General features: G+C 43.6%; 1 protein-coding gene across 5 annotated transcripts in view; it reads left to right on the forward strand.

The window, feature by feature from the left end:
* LOC126982467 (mucin-17-like) overlaps nt 1-15625 on the forward strand; it is a 170313-nt gene that overhangs the window by 144821 nt on the left and 9867 nt on the right. For 2 of the 5 annotated variants that reach the window (XM_050834511.1, XM_050834514.1), the window contains 3 exons: nt 9848-10114; nt 11652-11954; nt 13846-14054. In XM_050834511.1, the coding sequence (XP_050690468.1) occupies nt 9848-10114; nt 11652-11954; nt 13846-14054 (779 nt within the window). Of the gene's footprint in view, nt 1-9847; nt 10115-11651; nt 11955-13845; nt 14055-15625 lie in introns of those variants that run through there. The other 3 variants (XM_050834508.1, XM_050834515.1, XM_050834506.1) reach the window with 2 other exon arrangements.

Below are 15625 nucleotides of genomic sequence, written 5' to 3' on the forward strand. Positions count from 1 at the left end.
GTGTGTGTGTGTGTGTGTGTGTGTGTGTGTGTGTTATTGCTTTGAAACGAAAGGAAAATAAAGAGGTTGATGACATAATAAAATAGGTTTTCGGGAAAGGTGTGTGATGGGGGAGGAGGGGGGGCTAGGAGTGAGATGCTAGAATGTGTGCGTGAGTATTTAGGGGAAGGAGACAATTAAGTAGCACAGACACTGGCCGGTGTGTGTGTGTGTGTACACTTGGCAAGCTCACCAGTGGGACTTTCCTCGCAATACCTTACCTCCATCACGCCCTCCTCCTGTCCAAGTAGAACAGCATCCACACACACACACACACACACACACACACACACACACACCACTCATACCAGCAGTCAACTTTCCCTCCGCCTAATCATCATTCTCTATTTATCCGGGAAGACACAAATGCGGGCAGAGAGAGAGAGAGAGAGAGAGAGAGAGAGAGAGAGAGGAGGGGGGATAGTATGGCGGTCAGTGACGTCACAAGTAACATAAACATCCCGTCATCATCGCTGGCTCAACTAGTGCTTTCCTGTCGCCGTTCTGCCGCGACCGCCTTCCTGAGTTGTCGCCAGCCTCGCCTCGGCCACAGTCGCGCCTCACCCGTTGCCGCCTCTAGTAGTGGTCCGGCCGGAGGTTCGCCCTGTTATATCGCGGGCTCCCAGGTTCAGACTCAGTTAGTGTCGGTCTCGTGAGTCGTCTTAAAGAGTTTTCTGGTTGAAACGTGTTAAGAAAAAACTGGGTGTGGTTTAGAGGCATTGAAGGAAATTAGCGGAATTCTGATAGTTTGTGCGTGACCCGTATCCGAAGTCAGCATACAGTAATTTATCTTCGATGGTCTGCTTTAGTAGCCTCTCCAATGCCGGTCACCCATGTCATGGTGAGTAGTATACTACTGTGTATGTGTGTGTGTGTGTGTGTGTGTGTGTGTGTGTGTGTGTGTGTGTGTGTGTGTGTGTGTGTGTGTGATTCACAACGACCAATCACGAGCTGGACTCATCATCACCAGCAAGCACCCTCCCGATTAAAGCAAGCTCATTCTAGTCGATCTCTGGGTACTGCTGGGACTGTCACTCACCACACACCCTATCGCCCTTGCTCAAAGGGGGACATTGACCAATCCATGTCATCAGAAAAATTCCGACCTGAGCATTGCTCGAACCTCAGTCTTCCAGGCCGGCGCCTGGTAGGGCAGGGCTTTGTCCACTGAGCTATCGGAGCGGTGTCTGTGTGTGTGTGTGTGTGTGTGTGAGAGAGAGAGAGAGAGAGAGAGAGAGAGAGAGAGAGAGAGAGAGAGAGAGAGATAATATTTTTCTATGTAAACATAATGACCACCATCCTCTCTCTCTCTCTCTCTCTCTCTCTCTCTCTCTCTCTCTCTATATATATATATATATATATATATATATATATATATATATATATATATATATATATATTCATCTATCCATATCTATATCTATTATTTCTCCATATAACCCCAACCCCCAATCGGCACTCCTCCTCCTCCCTCACTAATAAGAACCACACGGATGCAGGTGCTGGAGGTGCTGGCCAAAAATATATGATAAAAAAAAAGATGGGGGAAGAGACGCGGTACACCCACGAAGGGACAGCGTGACTCATACAACTGCCCCAGTTTTAGGTCGTTCTTGAGTCACAGGGAACAAACTTGAATATTTGTTTGTTTTTGTGTAAGAATTTTTTTTTTACGTGTGTGTGTGTGGGTGTGGGTGTGGGTGAGAGAGAGAGAGAGAGAGAGAGAGAGAGAGAGAGAGAGAGAGAGAGAGAGAGAGAGAGAGAGAGCAGTCAGACACTATTTGCAACACACACACACACACACACACACACACACACACACACACACACACACACACACACACACACACACACACATAAACAAACAAACAACAAACCCCTGTAAAAGAAAAAAGTGACATGCTGGGAACGAGGGAGCAAATGTAATTCTGTGGTGTAGACTTGGCAGGTGACGGTGCCAGCAAGAAATCGATGGAAAAATAAGACGAAACTCAGGGAAGAGGAAAGGAAGGAAGTATAGAGGCAGGGAGGGTGGCAGATGACCGAGTGAATGGCAGAGACACTAGTACTCAGGGCCCAGTGGGTGACAGGTAAAGTTGGGGAGCATACGCTATAACTGCACGTGGCGGCGGTGCTCATCTCCGTCCCGTTGGCCCTTTGACCCTGTGGTGGGAGAGAACCCATTACTCGACACGGGGCTAGTGTTATCATCCGTGTTACCACAGTTTACTTTCCCCATGTTACGACCACCCAGTGTCCGAGTGTGTGACAGGGGCGAGTCGGTAATGGTGACCTGACCGCGTGGCAGGGACGAAATGTAGTTGTGGGTTGCAGGTGCGTGAGAGAGAGAGAGAGAGAGAGAGAGAGAGAGAGAGAGAGAGAGAGAGAGAGAGAGAGAGAGAGAGAGAGAGAATCTTAATTAGGATAAGGATACGGAGGAAGAGGAAGGAAAAGTCTAGGCGGGAAGCTAATCAAGAAGATCTGGAATGCGGAAAAGTAGGGGTAGGTGTTGGTCTTCATTCACTTGTCACTGAGGCGTTCCGGTGTTCCAGACAACCTTGCCCCAGGCCCTTCCAGCCCTCTCTTTGTTCATCTTTTCCTCAGCGAGATACTACCGTCTCCCCGTTTTCTTTTCTGACATTTTCTTTATATATAATTTTACCCACTCCCATGCCATGTCCCACTCCGCGATGTCATTATCTACGGACGAGAGAGAGAGAGAGAGAGAGAGAGAGAGAGAGAGAGAGAGAGAAAAATCCCTCAGCGACAGCTATTGAGGAAGTGTCGGTGATGAAGCACGCCCTTGCCTGTCCTTGCCCGGGGCACTTCTTCGTGTCCGGCCACCTGGAAAGGCCGAGAAGAGGGTAGAGTAAGGCCCCGTTCACACTGTGCCGACTCTGGGCCACGACAACTCAGCGACTCAGGGTACACGAGGTCTTGGGTGTGCAGTGTTGATGTGAGAGGGTCGCACATGGTCGGAAAGAGGTCTAGAAACGATCGCCGCGGATGCTGAGTCGGCACGGTGTGAAGGGGGTTAGGGCCGTATTTTGACACCATCGCTTCTCACATCAACTATTTCTAAAGGTCAAAGAGGGGATCAATCTGGTTTTCATGAGTGTTTTTTAAGGTTCATGGCACAGAAGAAGGATCATACTACCACCAGGGTCATAAAACTACCCCTGGAAAGGCCTACAGCTCCTACGAAAGCCATGTCAAATATGTGAACTTGGGCGACGAAATGTTTTAAGATACGACCCTTAAAAAAGTCGCTGGGTTGTCGTGACCCAGAGTCGGCACAGTGTGAAATAACAGGGGAAGCGGCAGGTAAGAGCAGGCGAGGATGTAGGGCCTTGGGTACAATTCGTGTATTTAATTAAGAACATACGAACATAAGGAGTCAGCAAGAGGCCAGTCGGTATATGATGAAGTATTACAATGCGTTGTATCCTCTTCATCCATTAATATATAACTACAATCACCATTCGTATTTACACTCGATTATTTGCACCCCACTTGACTGTGTGTGTGTGTGTGTGTGTGTGTGTCATTCATTCATTCACGCATGGTCTCATCCCGTGCTGAACTCGTGAAGGCCAGCCAATACTCTACCGAACAGAGCTTGGAGCTTTACAGTGACTGATCTATAAATGCGGCAGAGACGTCACACTTCACAGCCTCATCGTCCTTGCTCAGAGGGGACAGTGACTGCTTCTGTTGACGAAAAACCTTTTTGTCTGACCGAGGCGCGAAGATTAGCCTGCCATTTGACAGCCCGGGAATGTTACCCACTGAACCACGGAGGATTTTCATAGTACCGATCTTTAGGTAGGACTGAGACCACTCACACACAACACACCGCGACAACGAGGTCACAACTCCTTGCCTGACGTCGCGTACCTACTCACTGCTAGGTGAACAGGGGCTACACGTGAAAGAAGATAAACCCAACTTATCTTCACCCGGCCGGGGAATTGAACCCCGGTCCTTTTGGTTGTGAGGCAGACGCTCTATCCACTGAGCTACCGGGCCATATGTGTGTGTGTGTCATCTAGCTTATCTATCTACTCTGTCAGTCCTTTAAAAAGACGTGTCCTGTGAGTGCCGTCTCGACGTATATAGGACATGAGTCAGTCCAGGGAGTGACGGAGAAGGATGACGCAGGCTCTTACCTCACAGTGTCGTCATTTGCCTTTCCTTCCCACTCTGTCACCTGGACTCCGGAATGTATTTGATAACGTGATCGATTAGTCGATGAATATGAGTTTGCCTCGTGCACTTTTTCATGTCCCTAATAATTGATAGAAAAATGCTTTGAGCGTCAGATCTTCCCTGCCTGCACGGGTTTCAATGTCTGAATATCAGTTGTCACTTTCTTTATCTTCTGCATGAGGCTAACTGATAAAAGCTGCCAACTTAGAAAAACTTGACGTTCTCCTGGAAAAGAAGTGAGAGAGACAAGGAAAGAAGAAAAATATTACGTGTGAGATCTATAAATAAGACGTCAACCTAAAGTGTATCATCAGTATGATTCCTCTATGCCTCTGTCATTTACCAGTATTTCAAGATTTTTTTAAGAAAACCAGATTTCAAGTCAACTTAAACATTCATGGTTGAAGAAAAATTATAAAAAAAAAGGTTTGTGCTTCACTGTGGTATGAAAATAAATGCGTTTTCTGTAATGAATGCATATCACTATATGGGGAGGGGGGGACTGAGTGGTTAGCGTGCCGGCGCCGCGTCCAGGAGGACACGGGTTGGAGTCCTGCCCGCCGCACACCTAGGAAATAGCAACACGGACTTTAAATTACCCCTCTAAAGAGAGGCTCAAAGATGAGCTCCGGGGGAAGCAGCATGAGCCAAGCAAGATGGCGCAACTATAAACACTTCCCTGCGCCAGAACGGGCTGGGCCGACCATCAGGCCCCACTAGGAAAGCCTACCGGCGCAGTAGGCAGAGACGTAAAAAAAAAAAAAAAGAAAAAAAAATTACAAGGCACTTTAAACTTCAAGTGAAGTGAGACTGAGTCAAGATGTGCTCCACTTTGGAATTCAAATAGTCAAAGAATTTCACAAAGTTGGTAGAGTTAGGGGAAAGATAAACAGCACATACGTATTTAGTAGTAGAATGACAATTAAGTCTTAGTCAGATGGTGGAAAATTCTGAAGAATCAAGGTTGCGGGCACGGGAGCTAGTGACAGCATCGCAGCATTCAGCTTTGGATTGAAATTTAGGATAGAGACAATATGAGGGAACACGGTAAAGACTACTGTCAGTAACTTCAGAAACCCGTGTTTTGGTTAAAAAGTGAAGGTGGGGTTTAGAATAGGAATTAGACCGAAGACCGCGACTGTAACAAAGTTGATCAAGAAAATGTTGGAAGAGCTATCAAGACACCTCTCTCGGTCGACATCACAAGAAGAATCTGACCTGGGGACATACATTTTCTCTCCCCAGACGAGGATTCCGAGGCAGGTTGACTTTTCGCCATAATAAATCGATTTTTTTTAAATAGTGTGTTTTGCGTACATGTATTTTTGGGTGGAAAGTAAGAGAATTTGTCTTCTCTGGTGTTAAATGGGAGAAAAGAGAAGGGGAAAGTGAGGGCACGGGAGGGTTGTTGTTTAAAGATTTTGTCCCTCCGCGAAGGGACCATGGGCCTTTGTCGACGTGACGTGCATGAAGAGAGTGCGACAGACCGACTCTATCGGCTGACACCGACCGAGTCTGTCTGTTGACAAGGACTGGCGTGTGTCTCAGCGCGGGAGGGTCTTTCTATATTCTACAAATGGTACGGGAGAGTACATTAATCCCTCCATAAACGTCGGTACACATTTCGCCTACAAACTCACATAGCCTGTCATTTTTCATCATCTTTCTCTTAGTTTTATTGATTGTTTCCGGTACATGAAGAAGCAATATATATGCGAACTGAACAATCTATTTCAGAAAGGTTTATTTTTCACATATTTTTTTTTTTTTTTTTCAAGACTGAAAACATTGGAGCAAATTTATTTCCGAATTACACCATAACCACTTCAAGTCATATTCAAATATATCCACAAGAGGAAATATCATACATATTACATATAGATTAGTATTAGTCAGTGCCTTAAAAGACTGAAAAACACCACCTGAATGCTGTCGAGAACTGCGCTGTGCTGTGGCTGTGCGGACGATTGATCTTGGCCTCGGTCAGGTGGGACTACAGCCTTAAGACCGGGCTCTCTCTCACCACACTAAAGTAACTAGCCAAACCTAAGTTGACCGTTAGCCCCAGCCAGGATTCTTGTCTGGCAATCTCCGTCAGACTCCGTGTCCTAAACCAATCGGTCTCACCTCACCAGTGAGCCCAATGCCTAAAGAACACTTTATATAGGCCTTGAGTGAGCCGATAGACAAGGGTCGGAAAGGCTGTAGGTCTCAGTGCATTTCATATTGTTGAATATTCAAGTTTGGCTGACCCTTTAAAACGTTTACTTTTGCGTCTCACTTTCATCATTTACAGGGGTATCTCATCTGATATCGTAAAATTATCAAAATAATTTACTACAAAGCAATTTTTCCTACTTATGGGGAGTGAAATACCTTAGAAGATAATCAAATACATAAAAAAAAAGCATAACAACAAGGCTTAATTATTGCAATCAGCAGTTAATAAATATATCAACAAGGGAACATGCACTCTCAGTTGAACCGCACGTCTGGCGCACTGCTCAGTATTGCATGGGTGGCAGTCGCTTTTATGTATATCTTTTTTTTTTCTTTTTTTTTTACGTCTACGCCTATAGCGCCGGTAGGCTTGCTTGAGGGGCCTGGATGGTGTTCGGCCCCAGCCTGTCATGGCGCAGGCAAGTGTTTATAGTGGCGCCATCTTCTCTTGGCTCATGCTGCCCCCCGGAACTCGTTCTTGATTCAATTGGACGGTTTCCTCTAGAGTCCGGGTTGATGGGTGGTCTTCAGGACGGCATGTAGGTAGTTTTAAGCCACTCGGCGGTGACTGAAAAATCCGAGGTTGTTGCGTGGGGATCCGAACTCACGTCGTCCATCACGTGGTGAATGTGGGCCCAGCACGCTACCACTCAGCCACCGCCTACCCCTACTATCAAAACTATATAATGTCAATTACACTGACATCGACCGCTTCTCATTTTACATATTTTACGTTTATTCCAGATGTTTCACTTACCTACGTATAATAGCGCTGGTAATGAAGATTATGCTAGTGTTATATCCGATAATAATTGTTATATTATGAACACACACTAGAGACATAATGGCGATTCAGACAATATCTGCAAGAATAAAGAATATAGTGTTTATGTTAATTTTGACAGATTAATAAAGAATGGAGAAAAGACAACTTCACATGTCTTTCCCACTACGAATACCTCTAAGTCTATATACACCAAGTCAAGTCATACGCAGGTTTGTGGAAGGAGACACGGCCGAGGCGTGGTTTATGCGTGACACTGCTTGGAGCCAAACTAGAGAATATAGAAACAGGGATTTAGAGAAAACGAGGAAAGGCGTACTAATTTAAATCAATCACTTCAACATGCCCTCCCTCACACCCCACACCGCCGTTTGTAGTCGTTGAAATTACAGTCACACAATAGCACAATAAAAATACATATTTTTTCGTCAGTGGCTTGCCTGAACGCGCTGTGAAAGAAGGCGAGAATGCACATCCTGAGTGCACGTACGGCCCCAACTTTAGTCACCCCTGAACTGGCGGGTATTTTATTTTATTTTTGGCTCTAAGTGACGTCATCCCGCTGCTCCGCCCCAAAACCGCCTCCTGCGCGTACCGGTCGCAGTTTTGAAGCAGAGTGACTTGACTTGGTATATATGGACTTAGGAATACCGATTACTCATAGGGCGTCCGATGAGATAATTGCTGGACAAGTTAATTAACTCTCGGTAGTTGTCAGAAGATACTGAGGCTCGTTTTTTGTAAATGTGTGTGTGTGTGTGTGTGTGTGTGTGTGTGTGTGTGTGTGTGTGTGAACCATTTTGGTGAATCGGTATCATGGACGTGAATTTCTGCGATATTCATTGATCCTTGAAAATTTGTGTTACTTCTCTGTAATGAGCTTGCGCTGAGATACGAGTATTTCTCTTATGAAGGCGGGCTATGCGTGTATGTGTGTGTGTGTGTTGGAGAGGGGCAGTAAGGGAGTGGGTGGTGTGTAGTAAGGGTGATAAGGCCTGCCGGCTGATAACTGCTGCTTCTCGTGTTAGTAGATACTTGTGCATTGCTCAACCCACACATACTATCGGCTTCCTCGAGATCGTACTCGCCCTTAAAGCTTCTCTTGCCCCTCAAAATAATGCCATGGCAGTTTGGACGATACAATATCAGTTTCCCACAACTTTGGTCTTCCTCAGAACAAGCAACAGTAAATGCTTTTCCCTTGTGGTGACTTAGTTGACCTCATGGTGCAACGAATTCGAAGGTCAGTGGTTTGGACGAATGAAACAAAACCCTATCCTTGTTCTCGCGAGTGGAGTCTCGAGGACTCCTCTGACGCTGTGATACTGTTAATTGAGAAGTTTTGAAGTGGCGTAGCCATTTGACGGCTGCGCAGGGAGGTATGGAGCGTTTCAGGAACTGTTGTTGGTGCTGTGGACGACAAGGTAGTGGTGGTAATTATGAAGCACATCGACTGTTCTCTTTTTTTTCTATGAGCTCTTAAAGTTTTGTGATTTTTCTTTGAGGTTAAAAGAGAGAGAGAGAGATATATATATATATATAGAGATATATATATATAGATATATATATATATATCCATATATATAGATATATATATATATATATATATATATATAGATATATATATATATATATATATATATATATATATATATATATATATATATATATATATATATATATATATATATATATATATATATATATATATATATATATATATATATATATATATATATATATATATATATATATATATATATATATATATATATATATATATATATATATATATATATATATATATATATATATATATATATATATATATATATATATATATATATATATATATACACACACACACACACACACACACACACACACACACACACACACACACACACACACATATTCACTCACACACATCCGTTCCTAAAGCTGAACTCTTTGCTCTAACTTTGTGAAAAAATTCACTCTGGACGATTCAGGGCATACTCCTCCTAATCATCCCACCTCTGACTCCACTATACCGGTCATTGAAACTGTTGAGAATGTTGTTGTTTTTTTGTTGTTTTTTGCCTTCCATGGCCTGAATATTCAGAAGGCTTATGGACCCGATGGAATTTCTCCTTGTGTCTTTAAAAACTATTCTTCCTTACTGCCACTCTGCTTGGTCAAACACTTTCGTCTCCTCCTTTCAACGCCTTTCGCTCCTTCCTGTTGGAACTACGTCTGCATACCGCCTGTGCCTAGGATGAATGACCGCTCTAATCCCTTTTCGCTGAAAAACGCTTGAACAGCTTTATTTTGTTTGTACTTCCCTCTGCATACAAATTGAACACTTTCAAGAGGGGAGTATGAAGACACCTCTCCATTTGAAATGGACCTTTTTTATCGCCATTCAATTCCCTTAATTTTTACAGCAGCTGCGCTTAGCGGTTTTTGTTTTTCTGAAGCTGCTTCCCTTCCAGTCTATTTTTTTTTTTTTTTTTTTTTTTTTTAGTACATATCATGGATACTAGTTTTGACATTAAAAACATTTTGAATTAAGCAAATTTAGTATTTAATATATATTGTTTTTCTTCTTTTTAGGCGAGCGAGTGGAGCCATATGGGGACGGTGTGGCATCCCTTCACGCCCACGCCACGCCCGTGGCCGGAAGAGGGCGGGGCGGTCATTTGAGCAATGTGGCGGAGGCCCCGCAATCCATCGATCCCGCCCTCTTAACCTCAGTTGACCTGGAGAGCGACCATCCACACCCTGAAATGTTGGTTACAAACGCGCAGCAACATCACTATTCTCAACGCCATCACCATGACCTCAACCACAACGACCACGTGTTCGTGCACAATTCACCAGGTGGGTTGTGATCTCTTGTTGAGAGCAGGATTGAAGTTATGTTTGAAGCATGCCTTTGCACTTAAGGGAAATTTTCACATTATAAAATAGCTGAGAGAGATGTTCTTAAGGCTGTCCTGATGACTTTTGGTCAAAAAATGGCCTACCACAAAAATTACGGTAAAGTATTCAAAATTTATCAAGAATCCTCGCCAGCATACGTAAAAGTCTCAGAGCCGCAGTGGCAACACTCCATACGAGTTTAAATTTATAAGGGCGTATCCCTTTTCAGGGGGCGTGGCAGGCAGACGGACCTTATACACTTGTATTATATGGCTTGTTTTTGTTGAACGTTGCCCATCGAGTCAGTGTGGTAAAATCGCTCACATTTAGTGGTTTGCTGACAACTCAGGAGCTGCTGCTGATGGGCGAGGTATATGTATGGAGGGAAGGGAAGGGCGCTCACTGTTGGCTAAAAAAAAAAAAAAAAAAAAAAAAAAACTATATGAAGTATATATTCTGAGGACCCCCAGCAGTGAGGTATATACCATACTATTATTATACCGGTAAAAGCGCTAGAAGATGGAAAGAGGTGATTCTAGATAGACTGTATGACCCCCCCCGCAGGTGATTTTTCACGTCCGTACAGTAACTGGTGAGTAGCTTTGTTGAATTAGTAGTAGATGAAATCATTTGACGATTTTAACGGTGCAATATGTATATGCGTTCACGAGTAATATATGTTAGAATCAAGGAAATCGTGAAAGAAATAGAAGAGATATAAGACATTGAACACTTTGACAACTTTTGAATGGCTATATCTCAAAACATGAAGTTTGATCTTCAGGTATTCATATAAAATCGAAATATGAACTGATTTAAGTGGAAATTCCTGTAGATGTTCTTTATAACAAGGAAAATGATCATATCTTTTGATTTTTCCAAAAATGTGAAAAAGAAAAAGTGAGGAAGAGGGAAAAGTGGTTTGCATGACTGGGTGACGTCATGACATTGTGTCATTTCATGACGTATGGTGATTCTAAAAAAAAGCAAAACATACAAAGAATTGCATGATAAATCACTTTCCAAAGCTCAAATGATTTTATTTAAAGATAAACAAAACAGCCTCAGGCACATTTTGAATATCGTACTTGTGCATGACGTCATGACGTAAGATTCCTATCCCGGCACAAGAGAGGTCTGAAGTATCCCGAGGAGTTTAACTTTTTAATTTCCATTAGTGATTTTTTTATAATTTTATTTCTAATTACATTGCTGAAGTCATCAGGATAGCCTTAATGTTTATTGATTGGGCTACATTTTGGACATAATAAAATTATTTTGAAGTTATCATGTGGGAGCAGTTAGGAAAAACAAACACTTACCCGTTTACCTCAAAGAAATAGGGCTATGGGCAATACACTTTATTCATCACCTTAAAAAAAGATCCCTCCTCAATTCCCTTCTGAAGAAAGTTTGGCCACGCCACATCATTATGTGATTCTTTTCCCACGAAGCTCGATCCAAGTCACAACCACTGATTGTTATCCCCCGACAGAAGGCCGGACGGGGAATGGATCTGCAGACAAGTATATGGTGCGAAACCACCACCACACGGGGCACGTTAACTATGCCTTCGACAGTGAAGCATCGGGTAAAGACTATTGTTATGACGCCGGCTACAGCTCGGAGCGCTCACCCGAAGAAGGAGACCAGCAACTGGTGTTTCCTGTGGTAGGTGGAGAGGCCGAGGAAAGAAAGAAAGAGGATGAGCAGGAACAAATTAGCACCTGCAAGCTGCAGCTTGGTCGCTGTTACACCAAGGACGACCTCATGAACATGTTCCCATTTATCAGTGAAGGTAAGTCACCTATTTATTTTTTTACGCCAATTTTACCACACCATAATCCTCTTAATTTATTAGTTTTCTTCTCTCACTCAATGGGAAACTTCGCTAAAGTGCGTTTTCTTTGAATATTCCAACTTTTTGTATTGTGCGCGGATGTCGATCAGTTTCTGTGAAAGGAAACAGTAATATACAGTTTCATCGGCTCCAAAGAGATCAAGAACTTAGAAAAAAATGGATGGAAATATGTGATATAAAAAATACTTATTCTCGAGCAGATTCTGTTGACTTTGTGTGTAGTCGTCACTTTGAAACTACAGCTTTTGAACGCAACCTAAAATACAACACACACACACACACACACACACACACACACACATTCTCTCTCTCTCTCTCTCTCTCTCTCTCTCTCTCTCTCTCTCTCTCAATCAAGATGTACATTATTCATTTTTCTTGCCTTCCCAACTGGGTGAATATCTGATATACTATAATGAATATTGCAGGGTGGTGCAGCCGACACATTAGTAGAAGTAACCGCGCTCATTACTTCAGTGGCACTGGGCAGGTAGAAGAGTTAAGACATTGTGATTTGTGATTCGTGGCGAGATTACCAATATGGCGACTTTAGTGTCATTTACCGTAATTGGGTACTTGTGCATTTTGCTTATTATCAAATCTGATCGGCAAAATTAAGGGCAAAAAAAATTGTTTCAAACTAGTTAGACATGCCGGAAAAGGGATAAACACTGGTATAAAACTTCATGTTGGTTGCAGACTTTAGTTCTCCATCACTGAGTATAGACGAGGCTGCCTGTCATTCTATTTAACTTTAAATTACACACGTATCTTTAAACGTCCGCGCTAATATTTCCCGTTCCAATGTGGCGGGCGGCCGTATACGCCAGTCAAGCGCGCGGCATGTACTCTACCACAACTTCTTTTCACGTGACGTCACACCATGCCGGTGTGAACACATCACTTCTTTTTTCCTCGTGTACTGCACTCCCACACGACCTCTGCGTGTAACGAAACACACGAGAAATTAATCCAGACAAGGAAAGGTTTTGCCGGCGCCGGGGATCGAACCCGCGACCAGCGGCACAAGATCTATATAAATCTTGGTTTGGCTAATCAGACTTTTTATCAGTCAGATTAAAGATTGTGACTTGGTCAAAGTCGTTATATAGATTTCTGGAAGGAAAAGGAACCAGAGCATAGGTAGTTCAAATGTCCATCCACGCATGGAGTCATGTGACCGGTGTAGCGATAAATTTGTTCATCCTATACATACATTTTTCTTGCACCAATTGCTCATGCGCCGTCCAACTCACTTGCTCACTCCGCCCCCTGGGCTGGACACCCAGCCCAGGGTAAATTTGAGTGGACGCGCTGGATCGTTGTTCTCCCAGTGGTATGGCTGGGCGCACCGTCAGTTGGGCGCACCGTCACTACCCAGCCATGCCACTGGTACATACCAACGAAGTCACCATGGTATCCCTAGAAAAATCAATTTCATGGCCAGTCTAGGCTGGTTGCCGGTTGGTATGGCCCTACCAGGTGAGAATACCAGGTGAGAATGGTTGTCGTGGTTTGTTTACATCTGGGCTTCTCGGAAGAGCGCAGGCGGCTGGACTGGGCAGGCTTCTGTGTGACCACTTGCGTTGTAAACCAGGCTTTACGGCTGGCTTCCAGCCCAGGCAAAATCGTCCAGCCCAGGGGTAACAGTGACTAGTGTAACCGTAGCTTTAGTATCTGTAAGTAAATAGTGTCCAGAGAGAAATCTCCCTCAGTTATGGCAGACCAAACGAACAATTTTGTGATCATTTGAAATGTATCAGGACTTATTTATTGACCTAAGGTTATTTAGGTATACTAAAGAACCCAACTACCTTCTGTCCCTATACAGGCACTGTCTTTGAGGTAACAGTAATCAAGAACCTTCGTGGACTGGGGCTGGCAGTGTGTGGAGGCATCGAGTGTCAAGATCCCTATGCAGGCCTCATCCGCATCAAAAAACTATATCCCCAGACCCCTGCTTGGCTTTGTGGGCAGCTGGAGGTTGGAGACGTCTTGCTCCATGCTAACGGAAATCCACTCACAGGCCTTTCCAGTCATGTAAGTTCTTGTTTCACAAGCTGTCACCTTTCCCAAATTCCATGCAAGATCATTTCATAGTTAGAAAGCTAGCTAGGCTAGGTAACACTTGCTATGAAGGTCAGATATTCTAGCTTCTGTCACTGCATCATTATTGGGAAAGCAATTACATAATAGAATTGAAAGCCGGACTCATCCAATATTTTATTAGTTATTTATAAAGTAATGTGACATGGGGAAATGTACATGGTGTTTTGTCTCCTGTGTAAGTGTAATGCATAACCTTGTACCAAAGTACAGCATAGTTATGTTGTTTTGTCTGTTTTATACCCTGTGCATCTATACCAGGGGTTCTCAACCTGGGGTAAATTACCCCAAGTGGGGTAATTTTGTCTTTTCTGTGGGGTAATCGGGAGATAGGCTTACCAAGAAAAAAAAATCTTAGTAAAATTATACACATTGTGTTAGGTTGGAGTTAGGTTGTGAAGGGTGGAGTTTTGTATCATGTATGTAATTTGTAATTGGCTTGGACTGGAGCCTCTACAGGACTTTTGGGCTCAGCTGTGGTACTAGACCGCTCAGTACCAGCCCTAATGGGTACTGCCAATGCAGTATTCAGTATTCTTCACTGGCAAATTATGCATGTATGATGACCTGTAGAATACTGAAGGATAGAATTGAGAAGGATAGGAAGCTGTTTGCTGTTTTCATGAACTTAGAGAAGGCATATGACAGGGTTAACAGGAAGGGGTTGTGTGATGTTTGAGGGATGTATGGTGTGGGAAGGCATTTGTTGGAGGGAATTCGATCCTTCTTTTAGGATGTGAGTGCCTCTGTGCACATGAATGGTGAGTTGAGTGAGAGTTTTGATGTTGGTGTGGGTGTGAGACATGGGTGTGTGATGCCACCATGGCTTTTTAATGTGTATATGGACGGTTGTATAAGAGAAATGAAAGCCAGAGTGGGGGAGCTAGGTCCAAGGCTGAAAGTGAGGGGTACGGAGGAGTCAGTGGTGGCAGGCCTGTTTGCAGATGATACAGTATTGTTGGCAGAGAATAAGGGGATGCTGCAGAAGATAGTGGATGAGTTTGACAGGGTGTGTAAAAGGAGAAAGCTGAGGGTAAATGCTGGAAAGAGTAAGGTTATGGTATTTGAGAGGGTGAGAGAGCAGGTCACTAATTTTGCAAAGCCATACAGAGTTAGAGCAGAGGGTACAACGAAGTGTAGGATAAGGTTAGGGGAGGAAAGAATAGAGGAAGTGATTGAGTTAAATATTTAGGGACAGTTTTATGTAAGCATGGAAGTATGGAAGGTGAGGTGAGGGAAAGAGCAATGAAGGGCAGACAGGTAGTAGGTGCATTGGAGAGAGTTATGACAGGAAGAAGTGTGTGTATGGAGGTAAAGAAGGGAATAAGGAACAGTATTATTCTGCTAAATCTGTCATATGCATCAGAGACGTGGACATGGAATGCAGCACAGCAATCGAGAATACGTGCAATGGAAACAAATTATATAAGAGGTGCATGTGGTGTTTCAGGAAGGGATAGAGAAAGTAATGAAAGCATGTACGAGAGGTTTGGTATGGGTGTGAC

The sequence above is a fragment of the Eriocheir sinensis genome, chromosome 51 (assembly GCF_024679095.1).
Source record: "Eriocheir sinensis breed Jianghai 21 chromosome 51, ASM2467909v1, whole genome shotgun sequence".
In the NCBI taxonomy this organism is placed as follows: Eukaryota; Metazoa; Arthropoda; class Malacostraca; order Decapoda; family Varunidae; genus Eriocheir; species Eriocheir sinensis.